The following is an 18,150-nucleotide window of genomic DNA, read 5'->3' as shown; positions in this document are numbered from 1 at the left end:
AGGAAATGAATACTCGGAAGAAAAATGAAACTTAAAAGGAAATGACTAGATCTAACCCCTGGACACCGGGAGTAGACAGTACTGCACCAACCTTTTCCCCACACATCAAAATGAGGTTACTGTAGCAAAACACAAAAAGGCTAGTTATCTGTTGATCCAATCAAAATACCTGCAGCCTCATCAACAAAAGCAATCTTCCTAATCAATATAAAAGAAAACAGACCGAGGTGAAAAAAAAGAGTAAACAATGCATGGGGTGAGAAGAGTTTCTTTAGACTTTAGATACTATGTCCCCAAACACCAACGAAGAAAATTTGGAAATAAAAAAAAACAAAACCAAAACAATTTTGGTGACATAAAATGGTCTCTTCTCCTAAAGTTTAAACAAAAAGGAATGAGGAAAAACATCCAAGGGAACCAAACAGAAGGCCTAAGAACGGATAGAAGCAAGAGACCAGAATCTCCTAAGAACATGGCCCTAAACTGGAAAAATCTCTGGAGGACAGACCCAGTTTACCCAGGGCCCAGAATAAGACATATTATAAAACTTCAGAAAACCAGCAACAAAGCAATCTTAATCAGTTCTCAGAAAAACTGGTCATATACAAAAGACCACAGAAGGTGGCCAAAAAAACGGCACAATGAAAATACGGAGAAAGATTTACCAGCACTGAATTTTAAGTCAAAAAAGGACTTTTCAGAGTTGCCTGGGTGGCTCAGACTGTTGGGCGTCGGACTTCGGCTCAGGTCATGATCTCAGCGTGTGGGTTCGAGCCCCGTTTAAGGCTCTTTGTGCTGATACCTAGCTCAGAGCCTGGAGCCTGCTTCAGATTCTGTGTCTCCCTCTCTCTCTGACCCTCCCCTGCTCACGTGGTCTCTCAGAAATAAAAACATTAAAAAAAATTTTTTTTTAAAGTGACTTTTCAGGTTACATGTACTAAAATACCTCCTCCATAGATTAGCAAACTACCAGATAACATACACCACAGCAAAACAGTAATCTAACCATGACCCCATCATGCAACTGGCACATGGTAACAGATCCCAAGGACTGGGCCCTGAAGGTCTTCATGTAACCACCACATGCAATAATGTTTCTCCCATGAACCTAAAAATGTATGAATTGTGATATTTTGGGCAAATTAAGATAATCTTCTGGTTTCAATGAAGAACCCAAGTTGAGAAAGCCCGCTACAAGGTGTTTAACATGCCAGATTTTACCAGTACATAGGCTGGCTAAGTAGATAGGAGGCCTGATTGAACTTCTGGAAACATGTTGGCATGGTCATAATTACCAATTATCAGGAGATAGGGAAGTAGAATCATTAAATGCTCACAATGAAGAATAAAGCAGCAGAACAATTTAGAAGGTTTAGGGCAGGGACTGTTTTTCTCAGGGGATTTTAAGGTGTTATCTGATACTTTTGCCTATGTACATTTAGTTCTTTGACAAAGTTTAAGGGTAAATAATAGAAAGAGAAACAGTGCTACTTTATTAAAATACTGAGTTTATTTCACGTGTATATTTTTGTCTCCCCACCATTTCCATTTGTCTGACCACCACTACTACTATGTCCTATCATAACATTCCATACATACTTAAAACCAAGCAAAGGGTGGAGTTCCATCTTTAAAAACTAAACAGGCATTGTGGACAACACATTCTTGGCAATGGAACCTGGACAACATTTATCAGACACGGTAGGGAAAGTTCTCACTCTGCATTATAAAAAGGACAGCCAGATATCAACTGTTACAGAAATGAAATAAGACGGAAAATTTTAACAAACTGTTTAAACTATTTTCTTAAAGAGACTTCCTCCACTGCCAGAGATCTTGAATAGCCTGGAAAACAAAAAAAGAAATGTGGTTAAAAGAACCACAGCACTTCACAGACACCAATAAATTAAAGCATGTTTCTTTGTACAGTTCAACATATCTATTATTTTTCGTCCTACCACCAAAAAGGTTCAACTCTAGATAATTAAGAACCGACTGCAAGAAAATTTATACTCAGACATAATTTACTTTCAAATACTTCAAATCAGACAGTCATGTAAACCTTCGTAAGCGAAGTCAATGGTACCAGTACTGCATTTAACAGCTTACATAAATGAAAGAGTAGAGAGGCCAGTCTGGCCAATGTTCCCTATTGTCATCTGCTTTAGGGCTGCCAGACTTAGCACAAAGAAATAACAGAAAATGCAGTTAAATGTATTTCCGTGACACAGTTAAATATATTTACAATTTCTAAGCCTGTAGAACACACACTAAAGAATTATCTGCACTTGAAATATACTAAATTACTCAGCCTTGCTCTTATCTGATTTGTTAAAACACTTAAGACACTCATCTTCTAAGGAATAACCGGCTTTTCCATTCCTTAATGATTTAAAATGTCTACTGACAAAAAAGAGCATCCCTCCATTTCTATGCCTTCCTTCAACACAAGGTGAAACCTATACTTGTTCTCATGCTAGCATGAATATCCACGAAAAAGAATCATTCTTCAAATGAATCATGGTTAAGTATATTTAATTATCCACTTCAAGTTGAGATTCCGTTTCCTATTCATAAATAATGTCCTTTTTAAAAAGAATAGTCTTGGGGTGCCTGGCTGGCTCAGTGTAGCATGTGACTCTCAAGACTGTGTGTTCAAGCCCTACACTGGGTGCAGAAGTTACTCAACAATAAAATCTATTAGGGGCACCTGGGTGGCTCAGTCAGTTAAACGTCCAACTTGGGCTCAGATCATGATCTCACGGTTCGTGGGCTTGAGCCCGGCATCCAGCTCTGTGCTGACAGCTAGCTCAGAGCCTGGAGCCTGTTTCAGATTCTGTACCTCCCTCCCTCTCTGACCCTCCCTGGTCACACTGCCTCTCTCTCTCTCAGAAATAAAAAACATTAAAAAAAAAAAACAACCCAATAAAATCTTTTAAAATAGATAAAAATGAAATAGTCTTGATGTTTGTCAATTCTTTACAGGATTCAACAAATTCCTTTAAAACAACAGAGTACAGGTTAGTGATTTTTTTTGAACTTTGAATTTACAAAATCCTGCTAAACAGTCATTTAAAACTAAGAAATAAGTAGGCTTTATTTGATGAATTATCAAATGCAAGGGAACTGAATATCAAAATGTGAGAGTCTCACAAAAATCCTCTTGATCATTCAAGAATTTTGCAGAATCATCACTGTTTTCAGTAAACACTATCTTTACATAAAATTTCATCTGTAGTTTCTCCACATACACGAACACTACAACTGTTTTCATTAGCTCTTAATTCAGGAGCTTATGCAAAGATATACTAGTAAATTCCAAGTCATATATGGAAGGGACTTTACTGGCCATATCCTCATTAGCAACTTTTTCACAAGAAAAATTATACAAGTAATTTTTTATACATTGTGATTACCTGTATCTTTAGGCATGCCATAAAAACATGAAGCATTTAAGCTTTGATAATCTCTACAGTAATAATTGAAACTGTTTTTTAATATTGTAGAAATTTTATCCTGGCACCTGAAAATGTGCTTCCCATTTAATTTTTTATTTTAATTTTAGAAAGAGAGCAAACGTGTGAGCAGGGGAGAGGGAAAGAGAATCCAGGGCAGGCTCCACACTCAGCTCTACAGGTGGCTCTATCCAACTACCATGGGATCAAGACGTGAGCCAGAATCAAAGAATCCAATTCTCAAACGAGGCTGAGCCACCCAGGCGCCTGCCCAGTATGCTTCCAGTTTCAGAGTCAGAAAATACTTCTGATCGCAGTGAGTTCACTTTAGCTCCAAGACAGACACTCTTGAGTGGAAGGCCTTTATAAACTCTGGTTATTTATTATTTTATCTTCCCCTGAATTTTAATCACATTTTATTTTACCACTTTCTCTGGCATTAGTGGGAGATAGGTCTTAGGCTTCCTTGTTAGTGTGGCAGGAAAGCAGCTTATCTAAAGTAGAAAATTTCTCTTACTAAAAAAAAGTTGAATACAGAAGGCTTTGGGATTCCTGACAAAAAATCATTTAAAACAGCATTATGTTCTGTATCTACAAGGAGCCTAGCACCCTTACCTGCTTTTACATTTTCCTTTACAATCTGAGTCAGCAACCATAAAATAAAAATACACCCATCAATATCCTTCTACTAACAAAAACAATATGTAAAACAAATTAACAGCTGACTTAAGCTAATACATTGATAATATATTGAGTATACAACTTAACTGCTTGCTTCCAGATTTTAAACATTATTTTCAGTAAAATGTGTTTCCCAAGCACACAAAAGATCAGACTACCTCAAGTAGTCAAATGGAGCAGCAGCAAGGAAACCACAGCATATTTCTTTAGTCAACAGAGTACCCGAAGTAAAACTGCTCAGTAACCAAGATAATTTACCAACTATATAAAAACTGAGAAAAATGTACTAAAAAATTATCTTCTCAATCTCTGCCATCTAAATTCTTAAGAGTTTCCATGTACTTAATCTGAAGTATTGTCTGTGGTTAGGAACCTTTTAAAAGAAGCCAACACTTAAAGAAAATAATCATAAATAAATCCTATTGAAAAATCTGGATTTGGTCAGGTCTCCTGAAAATTCAGTTACCTCTTGGTCAGTCATCCGGAAGCAATTCTTCACATAATTGATGAACTTGGCTTCCACTTTAGGGAGAGAACCACCCTAGGAAACAAAAGCATTAGAGTTTTGAGTATAGGAACACTGTTCTTGAGATATTATGAAACTCCTCACAGATTTGCATACTATTACATGGATCACTGGTTCATTCCTTATCCCTTCAACTCTTTTATTTTAATAATACTGAGTGTTTTAGGCCCAGAAAGACCTACTGGACCATGTTATTTAGAACCCAAGTCTTTCATAGTACTCCTATATTGATAGGTTTGTCAAAGTTTCAAATTCTCTCCAACCACTCTAAAACTACAAAATATAAGCTTCAACTGAGATTCTTCAGGCACTCAAATGTCAGCTTGCCTATTATATACCACCCAGAGTCAAATGGAGAACAAATATATACCCCAGAGTACCATATACAAAGAGATCAAACTTGAACATCACTTAATACATACTAAGAACCTAGGTCCAGCACGCTAATCTGCAGTCAGTTCAAGAGGCATAGGAGTCCAAGCAAGACAAAACATCAGTCCTATATTTCATTGATCTCTAAAACTTACATCTCCTTCAATTATAAACATAGGAGAGAAACCACAATAGTACTAACACCAAGTTATTTTCAAAATATTTCATCAACAAATATTTTCAAACACTGAAAGTACCTTGGGGTTTATAATCATTTCTAGTTTTGAATTACTTTAATATACAAAGTCTATGGTTTTTGTTTCCTATTCTGGTAACTAAATTTTCATTTTTCATGTAACCTGAATCATCTATGCATTAAAAAAAAAAAAAAAAAATCAAGATTTTAGAATGCCAAAGGAATCATAGTACAAAATAAGTGGTCAGAAATACGGTATGGGATTCTTAAACTGCCTCTATCACCTAGAACATAAACCTCACTATAAATTCCCAGTTTCAAATTATTGTCACATACATTCTTATTTGATTCATTCAAATATTTATTGAGCAGCTAAGGAGATACAAAGGTGATTAAAACACGGTCAAAGAGGTGAGGCAAATGCACAAATCATAGAAGGTATATCATCCCACTGAATCACAGCAGCCAAATGAAAGTGCTTTAGGAGACCAAGAATGAGATTGCTTCCAGTCTGGAAGGGGGCTCGGGTGGGTGGCAAATCAGGAAAGGGGATTTGAGATTAAAATAGAAGACTTCAGTCTGGATTGTTGATGACACTCAGTATGGACTACATTTGTCTCTCCTTTTCCTCTTTCCCCAGCTTGGGGCTTAATTTACCAGTAGTGCCCAGGACTGTTCAATTCGCCTGTAATTAAACCAAGGAGATAGGTCCACATTAAAATGGGGGGGGGGAGGGTTATCAAGAGGTCATTTTAGCTCTGTACACAAGGGATAAAAATAAAGCATGATACCAGGAAGACTAGAAAGGTTTACAGTATTACTAAAGCAAAAACAATAAACACATTCTGGTTCTAAATGTTATTTTTCCAACTGACTCTTCACTGTACAAGGAAATCTACTGAAGCCAGGTAAAAATCTAGAAAACACAATAAAAACATGGGCAAAGTAAGGTTCAGCAACATTTCCCTCACCATTCCACTTTATTCTCAAATATTAGGGTCTAATATAACTCAAGAATTCCAGCTTTCCTCAAATATTAAGACATTTAAACTGATTATTCTATTCCATATTCTCCAAGTCCAAATTCACTAAAGTTTAAGAAGTTTAGTTCCCCAATAAAGAAAGCAGTAGGATGAAAGCAAAATTCGTGTTTCCACTATTTAAGACAAACAGTAACTAAACGTAAGCATATTGGTCAAAGACCCACATATATTGACTGGAAATACCTTGGTGTAAAAGGCAAATAAAAGGACTCAAATCATGCGTAGTTTCTTTTTAACTGTACCAAGCAACCAGCTGCTTGTAACTTTATAAGACTCATACGCCCTCTGCTGGTTCTGTAGCATCTTACAAACAGAACAAAAAGTAAAGGAAAATGTTCTCATTGAACTCCTTTAACATCAAAGTCAGAAAGGAAATCTTAAAATCAACTTACTCGTATTTCTTTCATAAAAGAATATACATAACTTCAATTACGCGCAAAAAAAAAAAAAAAAAATCACTAGAGACTAGAGATCAATGTTAAGTAACAAGTAATATACTTCCGAAAACCAAGAGCACAAAAGGGGCAGATACATCAAGGAAAAAAAAAAAAAAAAAAGGAAAGATATTGTCCCAAGCCTTCACAAAGGTGCATTTTAATAGAAGGGGAAATAAACCTAATAAAAGTTTCTTCAGGAAAGATCATTTTACTCACTTTTTCTATACTTGCTTGCATTTTTGCTTTAATGTCTTCTACAGAACTAGGTCCTTTCGGTGTTTTGGGAGTCTTTTCCTGTTTTTTGAAAGATTCTTGACCCTGAAAAAAAGTTGAAAGGTCCTAAGTGTATACACTGATGTATACTCTCAAGAGTCATCCTACCTGCCTGGATTTTCTCAAGGAAAACATTATTTACAATCCTTCCTTGTAAAATGTATACAACCAGAATTTAGTTATCATAAATTAATCCATGTCTAAACAATCATTATTTTATTCTTAAAAATCATTCCATAAGAAAGGAATACAATAGCTTGAGTTCGCTTTAATATTTCACACCAGATTAGTTCTACACTTAAAAAGGGTACCATCAAAAGTGAAAGCAGAAGGCTCCAAGAATGAAACAAGTCAATGCCGCTTGATGCCTGATGCCCATTCCCATAGCTTTTAAACAGTAATCCCCAAGACCAGGTACTGTGATTCTGGTAAACTGTCTGTTAGATTCTTACATGCAACCAAGGTTCAGAAACTGCTATGCAATAAATAATACCTTTCAACAATAGGAGACAACTCTAACACAATCTTTGTGCTGGCTTTCTCTCCCACTAGAATGCCAGGAATCACACATATATGACGATTACCAACAAGCATACTCAACGCTTTAAGACACCAATTACAGGTGTTCTCCAGGCACTACCAAATTTCAGAATAGCTTCTTCCACAGTATAAGTTTTAACTTCTCTAACTACTTCAACAAAGACTGTGTTTTAGGTGTAGGATACCACTTACTTTTGATCTTGGTGTTGATGGTTTTGAGTCTTTTCCATTCTGGTTAGATTTTTGTGCATTTTTGGCTGGAGTATCTCGTATAGACTGCAATTATAAATTAAACCTAATCAATGCCCTCCTATGTAACAGACAGGGATGCAAATAAAACTGCCCCAAACCACAAGTAGTAATGCTAAGAAAAAAAAAATTCAATCTGACAAAAGTGGTCAAGGGCTAATATCTAAAGTGGCCACATGGATAAAGAAAGGAGATCATTTTTCACTACTAGGAAAATTTTAAGACTACCCCAACTCAGGACTAATTTTTAAAATATTAGATATATTAGATCATTAACTCCTCCCAAGCCAACTTTCATGAACTACAAATACAGGTAAAAAGCAGAAAAAACTTCTCTATCATTTGTTACTAGCAATTTCTGACAACCTTGTATCATTGTTGGATCCTACTTACTTTCTTCACTGGAGCCTTTTCTTCAGCTTCCTCATCATCAAAATCATCATCATCATCACTACAAATGAAATGAATCCTTACTGATTTAATGCACTCATAAACCAAAAAGTCTATTGGCTATGAACCAATTTCATAGAAAAAGTGATGCATCAACAAGTTTAGCCAATCAAGGTATTAAATTTTGAACTTTTTGGAATTGACAAAAAGAATCGTGAAGAGCTATTTTGCACATTCATCTTCACTACAGCATTATTCACAATTTCCAAGAGGTAGAAGCAACCCACATGTCCATTAACAGTCAAATAAACTAGGGGCGCCTGGGTGGCTTAGTTGGTTAAGCGTCTGACTTTTGCTCAAGTCATGATCTTGCAGTTCATGGGTTCGGGCCCCGCGTCAGGCTCTGTGCTGACTGCCAGCTCAGAGCCTGGAGCCTGTTTCAGTCTGTGACTCCCTCTCTCTCTGACCCTCCCCTGCTCACGCTGTCTCTCTCTCTCTCTCCTAGAAATAAATAAAACAAAAAAAAATTTAAAAAAAAAAAAACAGTCAAACTAAAAAAGTTATATTAAATGGAGTATTGAAGGTTTTGATAGTTCTTACGATTTATACTATTGGAATATTCAGTTTTAAAGGAAACCCTGTCACATGCTGAATATGGATGAATCTTGAGTATATTAAACAAGACAGTCATAGAAAGAAGCCTACTGTATGATCCCATTACGATAACGCATCATAAGTATTCTTTATACTTTTTATAGAACCAAAAGTAAAATGGTGGTTGCCAGGGGCTAGAGAAAGGTAGAAATGAGTTGCTTTCATTTAATTAGTAGATTTTCAGTATTACTAGATGAAAGAAGACCTGTTAAACAATGTGAACTGTACACTTAAAAAAATGGTTAAAATGATTATGTTTTTACAACTAAAAGGAGTTAAGAATTTAAAAAATTGGAAGATTATAGTTTAAAAACACTAAAATAAACAAACACATCTAATATTCACAGATCAGCAGAAATATCTTACAAAGGTGGCAACTCTAATCTACAGATTCACTGAAATCCCTGAGTCCCAGCTGGCTTCTCTGTAGAAATTGATCCTAAAATCTGTATCAAAATTCAAGGAACTGAAAGCAAGCAAAAAACAATCTTGAAAAAGAACAAAGTTAAATTCAGTATTTTCAAGAGAAGCCCACAAGAACTACAAAGCAACAGAAATCAGAACCGTTGTTTAGCAGAAGGAATAGACCTACATCAATAAAATTGAAGAGTCCACAAATAAACCTGTATTTACGTTAATTATTCAATAACAGCGACAAGACTGTTAATGTTGAAAGGCTATTAGCGCTTGTACAACTGGAAATCCACATGCAAAATTAATTTAAGTCAGTCCTCTACCTCACATGTACAGAAACTAATTACAATGGATCAAAGATGTAAATTCTTAGGTTTGACACCAAAAGCACAAACAACTGGAATTCATAAAAACTTAAAAAATGTAAGCTCATGTAACACTGTTGTCAACTGTGCTTCAACTGAAAAAAATTAAATATTCTCAAGAGTGGAAAGACAAACCCAAAGAAAGGAAAAAAAGATTTATGAGTTGTATCTTATAAAGAACTTGTCCCAAAACATTAAAAAAAAAAACAAAACACAAAAACACACAACTAACTCTGGGGCACCTGGATGGCTCAATCAGTGCAGCTCAGGTCATGATCCCATGGTTTTTTTATGAGTTTCAGCCCCATGTGGGGCTCTGAGAACCTGCCTGGGATACTCTCTTCCTCTCTGCCCGTTCCCCGCATGCCCACACCCACACTCTTTCTCAAAAATAAACATCAAAACACTCTTAATAATCTAGAAAAAAAAATCAAGATACAAACCTTGGATTTCAAGTTAACTTGAGTGGTTCCACAAGATGAGCAAATGTGTAATAAAATTGTAACTTGATAAACCTGTGATGCCTTGCAGTTAAGGACAGTATGTGTTGCCAAACATCACATCTCACAACTAAGCCACTGGTTCTCTCTGTAGATTGGACAGAGTGACTGTCCATGGGAGACTCCCATGACTCCCATGCTTGGATGCTGTCTCTGGCCAGTTGTTTGGTAGAAATCAGTGATCTCTCAGAACTTTGGAAGGTGCCCACAACTGGCACTACTATATTTTTTGTCACTTCAAAGCACCTATGGACAGTCCTTTGCTTTTCCATACAAGAGTAAGCTTAGGAATGCTCTGCTTCATTCTAGGTCAGGCTGCCTGCAGATACAGACCCTTTCCTCTGCTGCCTTATTGCCAGTTACCCTGAATAGAGTATATGACAAGAGTTTATTAATCCTGTACTGCAAAAAAGATTCCATTGGGCCAATAGGTAGCAGTGATTCCATTAGTGGTAGTTAAAGTCGTCCTACACAATAACCCTCTTCTAGTCTGTCACACAGCAGCCATGAAGGTTTTCACAGTGCAGGTTAATTTATTTTTCTTTATATTTTGTATTTTATTATTTTGTATTATACTTAAGTATTACAGTCATTTTCATATGAACAGATTTGCATTGTGGAATGAACCATCTGAGTTTCCATTATTTCTTATGGGGAAATTCGCTTTGATATACAAGTGCTTTGGATTTACAAACATGTTTCTGGAACATACTACACTTGCAAACCAAGACTTTCCTGTACTAGGAATGCTCCAACAGAAATAATTTTTTAAGCTTATTTTTATTTCTTTTTGAGGAACTATGCGCACACAAGCAGGAGGGGGGCAGAGAGAAAAGAATCCCAAGTAGGGCTTGATCCCAAGAACCATGAGATTATGACCTGAGCCAAAATCAAGAAATTGGATGCTTAACCAACTGAGCTACCCAGGTGCCCCAATGTATGTGATTCTTAAAACCTAGTCATACGATCACATATTCTATGATTCCATTTATATGAAATACACAAAAATAACCAAATCTATTAAAGATGAAATACATTAGTGGTTAACTAGAGCTGGGTGAAGGGAAGTGGTTATAGAATGATTTCTGAGGAAATACCAACATTATATGCTAGCCAAAGTTTCTTTTCTTCCTCACACGTAATCTCTAAATTTAAAACGGGAGCACTTCATCTATGTGCAATCAGAGAAAACACCCATCTTTCCAGAACTGGGGTTTATTTGCTATAATGGTCAAGTATCATGTAATACACATACAGCCATGTAGATACAGTCATGATTCTGTCAATTTTGGCATTGGAACCCAATCCCTTTATGTGCCTCCCCACACTAGAAACAAGAATGATAATTACTTCTATAAAACCCCGATCATAAGCAGTTTTATTTAACCATGCCTACCTATATATTCTGACTACCCATCCCTTCTTTCTTTACATGAAAAATTACTAATTTGGACCTTAATATATACTCATACATGCACACACACTTCATTCTTCCGAATGAAGTTCGGAAGTTATGAAGTAGTTTACTACATAAACTACTACCAAACTTAAAGACAACTTAGAAGAGACATGGAAGAACGCAGACTATTCTGCACTGTGGTTACAATCAGAAAAAAAAAAAAATCGCCATTTTAAGGACAGGAAATCCTCCAAAACCCAAGCAGAATAAAGGTTAACAATTGGGTCCCTACTGCAAAGCCTTCCTAGAAGAGATTTTCTCCTCAGTGAATATGCTATTGTGCATCAACAGTAAACCTAGACAAAGATCATCTGAAATCAAAGACTACATAAACTCAAATGTAACTAAGCACCATACACCATCCATATTTCTCACCATTTTAAGCCCATTTCCCCTACTTCTCTTGGAGTGTATCATTTTAATTCTTACTAATGATAACTACACTCAAAAGCAGTTAATAAAATACCAACTATATTTGTTAAGTTTGATATGCAGATAATTTTGATTTTTAGCATTCAACTCGGCCTTCTCCTACTTTCTGCCTTCACTGTCCTGCCCAAAGGGCTTTTTAAATAACTACCAGGTTGGCTACTCGAGGTTACTGAAAACCTAACTCCCAAATATGATCATTAACTAGTACATATTTGATCAGTCTTTCTCTTGTTCTATTTGAATAGAACAAGAATTCAATAATTCAATATAAATTCTTCTATTTGAACTGTTTTCAATATTTATAGACCAACCTGGGAACTCAAAAACAAAGCTGACAGGCAATTAAAAGTTCAACTTATTAGAAGTTACTGATACTGCTGTAAATAGGAAAGACCAATTATTAACAGCATTTTATTCTTTATTGGGCATGTAACTGTTTACCTGAGACTGAGCAAGTTTAATAAACCTATCAAATCGTTTTCAACCAAATTTTAAAACCTGCAAGAAAATCTTAAAATCTCTTTTTGAGACAATTTATTTTATCAGTAACAATCAGAACCAAGGGCCAAAATCCTTTGAGGGACAAAAATTGTTAAGTGACAATTCACAAATGTTGCTGGAGCTATTCAGATTCTCTTTCCACCTAAACCATTCATCATAAAACTGTTCAATGAAGACTTGCCAAGAGACTTATCACATGTTCACTAAATCTTTCTCAAAAAAAAGGTACCTAGTCAAATACATTCGGGAAACGCTGCACATTTTCTTGAATATTTGCAACACACTGCAGCATTTCCTTTTTAATTTTTTTGTTAATGTTTACTTTTGAGAAAGAGCAAGAACAGGGGAGGGGCAGAGAGGGAGACAATCTGAAGGAAACTCCTGGTTCTGAGCTATCAGCACAGGGCCTGACACAGGGCTTGAACCCACCAACTGTGAGATCATTACCTGAGCCAGAGTCAGACATTTAACTGAAAAGAGCCACCAAGGCACTCCCACACTGCAACATTTTAAAGGCTCTTAATCCCAGTAACATCCTTCATCTCCACTAACTTAATGAAGTGACGACCACTAATCATTTACCCTTTAACTATTGCTTAACTTCATAAAGGACTATGGTAAATAACTTTCATAAACTACTCCCCATACAGCTAAATCAAGTTTCTAAGAGAACACTACTTACTCTTCATCATCATCGTCATCATCATCATCTTCATCATCATCTTCATCAGCAGCAAGTTTTACTTTTTTCTTAAAAAAAAATTTACATATATATTTACATATACACACATAAATTCATGTACAAGGGCTGATCTTAATAACCAAATTAAAAGCCAAAATAAGAGATCTTTACACCTATACCTGTGGAACCTTGCTACCACTTCCAGGGGCAGAACGCTTTCCAGATATACTAAGGAGCTTCACATCCTCTTCCTCTTCATCTTCTGACTCTGCATCTTCCTCCACAGCTAAAATAAAAAATTATTGGCCACGAATAAAACTCAGCTAACAAGCCAAGAACTCAGGAAAAAAGGGCATAACACACAGCAAGAACCATTAAAAAAAAAAAACTAGAAAAAACCAGCAAATAGGGTTCAAAAAATTTTTTAAAAGCAACTTTGATGGCAAGTAGTCTAAGTTTTAAATGAAAAACAACAAAACAAAACCCAGGCTTTTCCAGTTTTAAGTTACTGTATTTCCATTTCAACCTATAAAGACAGCAGTACTAGAACTAACCATGCTTTACAAAATCCAAATGGGGAACAAAGTTCATTGCATTAAAGAGAATCAACAGAATAAGGCATAACGTACCTACTAAGTGCTGTCCACTAATATGCACAGGCCCTGAACCACATTTCAACCGTAAGACCACAGGTGGTGTTATTTCAAAGCCCCCAAGGGAAACCTGAAAAGGAAAAACTTTAAAAATCACTAAATATTGTGAGAAAAAAAACCCAGAAGTCAAACATTTGGTAAAATACCTGTTCATAACAGACTTAGGAAAATGTTAATAGACAAACGTAACAAACCAGTGAACCTGTTTTTCCACCTCTGACAAGTAGTAAACCACTATGTTCAAGAGTTGACCATTTAACTCCACAGTGACTTAAGACACAGCCACTGCTACTAGAAGAAACAAAGGAAATTCCTCCTACGTCTTTGGTGTAACCTAAAGGGCGCCTACCTACATAAATGCAACAGAATTAGACCTGGACATAAAATCCAGTTAAGTGTCCTTACCGTTGGCTGTACAGACATTTTCAAAGTTGCCAGTGTGACTTTAATTGGACTGCCTTCATAATTCATTGCCTCTGCTTCAACAATGTGCAATTCGTCCTTTGCACCAGCCCCTAAACTGACCTGTGAACAAAAATAGTTATTTCAACTTTAGTTCATATTTTAAAATTCCCCCAAAATTTGCCTTAAAAAAAAAAAACACCAGAATTATAAACCCTTTATCACCAAGGACGGAAAACTCATTTGTGCACAATGTTGTCCAAGTTTTGTATGTCCTTGCCAATCATTTCTCATATTCAATAAATTTAATGCATAAAAATGTTATTTGATGGCACTGTTAAGAGGTTATCATCTACCCACAGTATGGGTCACCTGTTTACTGACTGGCCACAGACTACAAGTTAGACAGTAAGTCTTTGGCTAATCACCATGGAAGAAAAACATTTATCACTGCCCTAAAGGGCTTTATAATGCAATCAAAGCAGCAAAGTACGTAAGTGTAGACAGCTCAACAGTAGCGTTACTGAACTCCAAATGATTATTTTTTTTTAATGTTTTATTTATTTCTGAGAGAGACAGACAGTGTGAGCAAGGGAGGGTTAGTCAGAGAGAGAGAGATACAGAATCTGAAGCAAGCTCCAGGCTCTGAGCTGTCAGCACACAGAGCCCATGGGGCTCGAACCAATGAACCATGAGATCATAATCTGAGCGAAGTCTGAAGCTTAACCAACTGAGCCACCTAGGCGCCCCTTCACGATTATTAAATGAGAGGTAATGATGCCAAGTTTTACACCAGAGGCACATAATCCGGTATATACAGTACTTGGTTATAAAATATCACACAAACAGGAATAGACTGAAAAAAAATCAAGAAAGGTTAGTTTATTTTGAAAAGCTTAGCTACCGTTCTTAAAGATAACTGGTGCTCATTTTCATCATTATCCACTTTAAAGTGATAATCTTTGTCAGCCTTTAGTTCACAACCTGTAAAAGAAAAAAAAGCAATAGTGAAGAATTAAGACTGAAACTTAAGTGAGGGTAGCCAAAAAACTAATAACAGTTTGTGAACAGGTTTTACACTATTCTAGCTACCAGATGGCAAAGCAGAAGTGTCTCTTTCTGGGTTTTTTAAACACAAGAGTCCATAAATTATCAAATAACACCAATACAGGACTTTATAAATTCCATTTTCCCACTATACTATCTCATTTTTAACTACACTATTACCATTCTTAGGTAGAAACAGACTCAAGAGTTTAGTAAAAACTGAAACAAGTATCTGACACTAAGTCTAATACACAACGTTGATAAAAATTCCACTGTTTAAAATAATTACCTACCTAAATATACAGGACAAGTGGCAAATTTAGAAATAAGAATGGTTACACAAACACCTACATGTACAACTTTTATTTACAAGGGAAAAACTACAAACATGAAAGAATCAAAACTTGGCACAGAGACCAATATTCCATCTTTGAAATTAACAGAAATGTACATTAAATTATGCTCAAAATATATCGTAAGGATATTTCCCAAGAAAGAGGGAATACGGTATACTGACCAGAAACCCCAGCTGTTCAAAAGGGCTAGTCATAAAAGCTTCAAGGTAGGAGTTATCTACTCCCATTCCATCAATAGGCAAGTTGTTTCAAGTACCGACACAATAACATTTTAATTAAATGATTCCATTTAATTGCCATCTAACAGCTACTGGTATATAAATGCCTAAATGTTATCTCAACTAACGTATCTCAGCATGGGATATTAAAAAAAAAAAAAAGAAAGAAAGAAAACACAAATGTGGGACAAGATCTGCACTATTTCACAGCCTGCCTGACAAAGATCCGGCTTCAACCATTATGTTCACCTAAGACTGAAAAACCCAAGGGGGCCGCTTTCTACTATGGTACTGAGTTTTCTGGAGGGAAAGCAAGACTTCAAAGTCGTACCAGATCTTACGGACTCAAACTAAACCCTACACACATCTCGTATCTTTTCAAAAAGGCTGTTTCCAAACCAGCTTAGCTCCAAAAATAATAAAACTATATACTTACAAACAACGCACCAGCTCTGGAGGCAAGGGTCTTGCTTTACGCTTAGCTCAATCTAGGCTCTAACTACAAGCACAACTTAAGTCCCTTCAGTTGAGCGCCAGCATCGTCACCTGCAAGGTGGGCGCATTTCCACTTACCGACCTGAGACACAAGTGCCCTGTAATCGAGATCTGCCGTCGTGGAGGTTCAGCACGGAACAAAGACTTCCAGAATTTTGGCTCTACTCGCCACTTCACCCAACATTTTCCGCCCAACAGCTTCATGAGGCCCCAGGATCCGAGGGTCCCGGGTGACAAGACACCAGGGAGCCCCGGATGTAGTGCCCACACCCCCTCCTTCCCCAACCACGTGGCAACCACGTGCTCCCAGCGGTTGCGGCCTCCTCACGCCCCGCCGCGCCTCCCTTCCCCCCGTAACCGGCCGAGGCACCGGGGCTGAATCTCAGCTCCAGGGCTCCGGACTCGTGAGGCTTGAGGCCAACGCCAGGCTCTAAATACCCCTTCCCTCCGAAAAGAAACCCATGCCCGCCACCAGGGGCCACCATGGCTTCCAGCCCGACATGAAAAACCCCAGCCAGCAATCGCACGCCTACGAAACCACACACTCCAAGAGAAAATCATGGCCGTGACCCTGCCGTGTGCTCCAAGCAAAGCCGACCCATGAGCAGGTCGGTTCTACGTTACCTCAGTCTCTGGGCCTCGGATCGCTCACGCTCCAGGCCGCCCCTCCTTCCTCCGCTTCAGGCTTCTGTCCTCCTCTCCCGGCCTCCCATCCCTTAGGCTGCAAGGCCCCAGAGGCTCCCTTCCCTCCCTCGGGGCCTCCAGCCCGCCCGGGTTTCTCCACCAGCCCAGGCCTCAGTGGGATTCCCCCCCCCCCCCCCCCACCTCAAAGCCACCAGGCCCCGCTCGGCCTCGCCCCAACCCCCCAGCACTTACCGAAAAGATAGTTCTGGGGCCTCAGGGGGCTCATGTCCATGTCCATCGAATCTTCCATGAGGTGGTGGCACGCACTTAGTTGGGAGAGAAGGCGGACGGAGAGAAACGACTACTGTTCCACAGAACAGCCGCGCAGGACGGAATCACACCAGGGAAAGGACGCGGGCTCCCTGCGCACATATATAGCACCGTGAAGATCTCGCGAGATCTTCTAAGTCCCGTCTCCGCGCGCGTGCTCGGGAGCCCCCCCCTCCCAGGACCGTCGCCCTCCGCGCAAGCGCTCTTCAACCCCACTCCTTTCTACCTCGCCCCCCGCCACCTCCAGGTAGTTCGCGGGCTCCCGCCGAGCACGCGCACTCGGACTCCGGCCTCACCCCTCCGCTGCCGCCGCCTGTGCGCACGCGTGCTCTCCCCCTGGTAGCGCGCGCTACCCGCCTCCAACCCTTACACGTCTCTCGGGTTCTGGCGGGCGGGCCTAGCGCCGGCAGTCTGCGCTGCCCACCCTGCAAAATGGCGACGGCAGTCCTTAGCTGTGCTAGGTGTTGAGAGCGAGCCGGTTGCGAGTGAGCCAGAGAGCAGCTCGATTCACCTTTCTCCATCACTTCGTGCCTCGCAGGCCTCCAGACCGGCATAGCCACCTCGGGATTTTTACTTGCCTGAAGGCTTGAGATCAGAGTTCATTGTTTCCCCAAAGTTAAAGCTTCAGGTGCCAGAAACTGTAGATTCCTGATGATTCTTTGTTGGGGAAAAAGGATGTAGCTGCTGTCCGGACTTATTCAACTGCTTTTATAGCTCTTTCCTTTCTGAGAAAACATCTCTGAAGTTGAAATCATTCTTTATGTCATTTGGGGGCCTTATGGGAACGGAGTGAGCCTCTTCCATACGAGCTGGGGCCAGAACCGAGCCTGATGGCTCCAGACACACAAGATTTTAA

At 38.5% G+C, this 18,150-nt stretch overlaps 1 protein-coding gene across 2 annotated transcripts; it reads right to left on the bottom strand.

Moving 5' to 3' along the window:
* Positions 1 to 1,488: 1,488 nt before the first annotated feature.
* On the bottom strand, positions 1,489 to 17,385 carry NPM1 (nucleophosmin 1). 2 transcript variants are annotated; one of them, XM_039235724.1, is made up of 11 exons: positions 17,217 to 17,385; positions 15,129 to 15,208; positions 14,228 to 14,347; positions 13,799 to 13,892; positions 13,349 to 13,455; positions 13,170 to 13,237; positions 8,166 to 8,223; positions 7,716 to 7,799; positions 6,927 to 7,028; positions 4,603 to 4,677; positions 1,489 to 1,845 (listed from the first exon to the last, which is right to left on the bottom strand). In XM_039235724.1, the coding sequence occupies exons 1-11, from the start codon at positions 17,272 to 17,274 to the stop codon at positions 1,807 to 1,809; spliced, it is 885 nt and encodes a 294-aa protein (XP_039091655.1). In that variant the 5' UTR covers positions 17,275 to 17,385; the 3' UTR covers positions 1,489 to 1,806. The 2 variants fall into 2 exon arrangements, with proteins under 2 accessions (XP_039091655.1, XP_039091656.1); XM_039235725.1 differs by lacking the exons at positions 1,489 to 1,845; positions 4,603 to 4,677 and adding an exon at positions 5,381 to 5,915.
* Positions 17,386 to 18,150: the final 765 nt, after the last annotated feature.

This window comes from Hyaena hyaena, unplaced genomic scaffold (genome assembly GCF_003009895.1).
Source record: "Hyaena hyaena isolate Hyena2069 unplaced genomic scaffold, ASM300989v1 scaffold_102, whole genome shotgun sequence".
Classification (NCBI taxonomy): Eukaryota; Metazoa; Chordata; class Mammalia; order Carnivora; family Hyaenidae; genus Hyaena; species Hyaena hyaena.
This window is presented reverse-complemented; position numbering and strand designations above follow the sequence as displayed.

Bases quoted from the DNA above. Each gene is read 5' to 3' on its own strand.
- NPM1 (XM_039235724.1), bottom strand. From the start codon at position 17,274: ATGGAAGATTCGATGGACATGGACATGAGCCCCCTGAGGCCCCAGAAC. The intron at 15,209-17,216 runs GTAAGTGCTGGG...TTTCTTTTACAG, and splicing joins GCCCCAGAACTATCTTTTCG to GTTGTGAACTAAAGGCTGAC. The intron at 13,893-14,227 runs GTAAGGACACTT...TTTCCTTTTCAG, and splicing joins AAATGTCTGTACAGCCAACG to GTTTCCCTTGGGGGCTTTGA.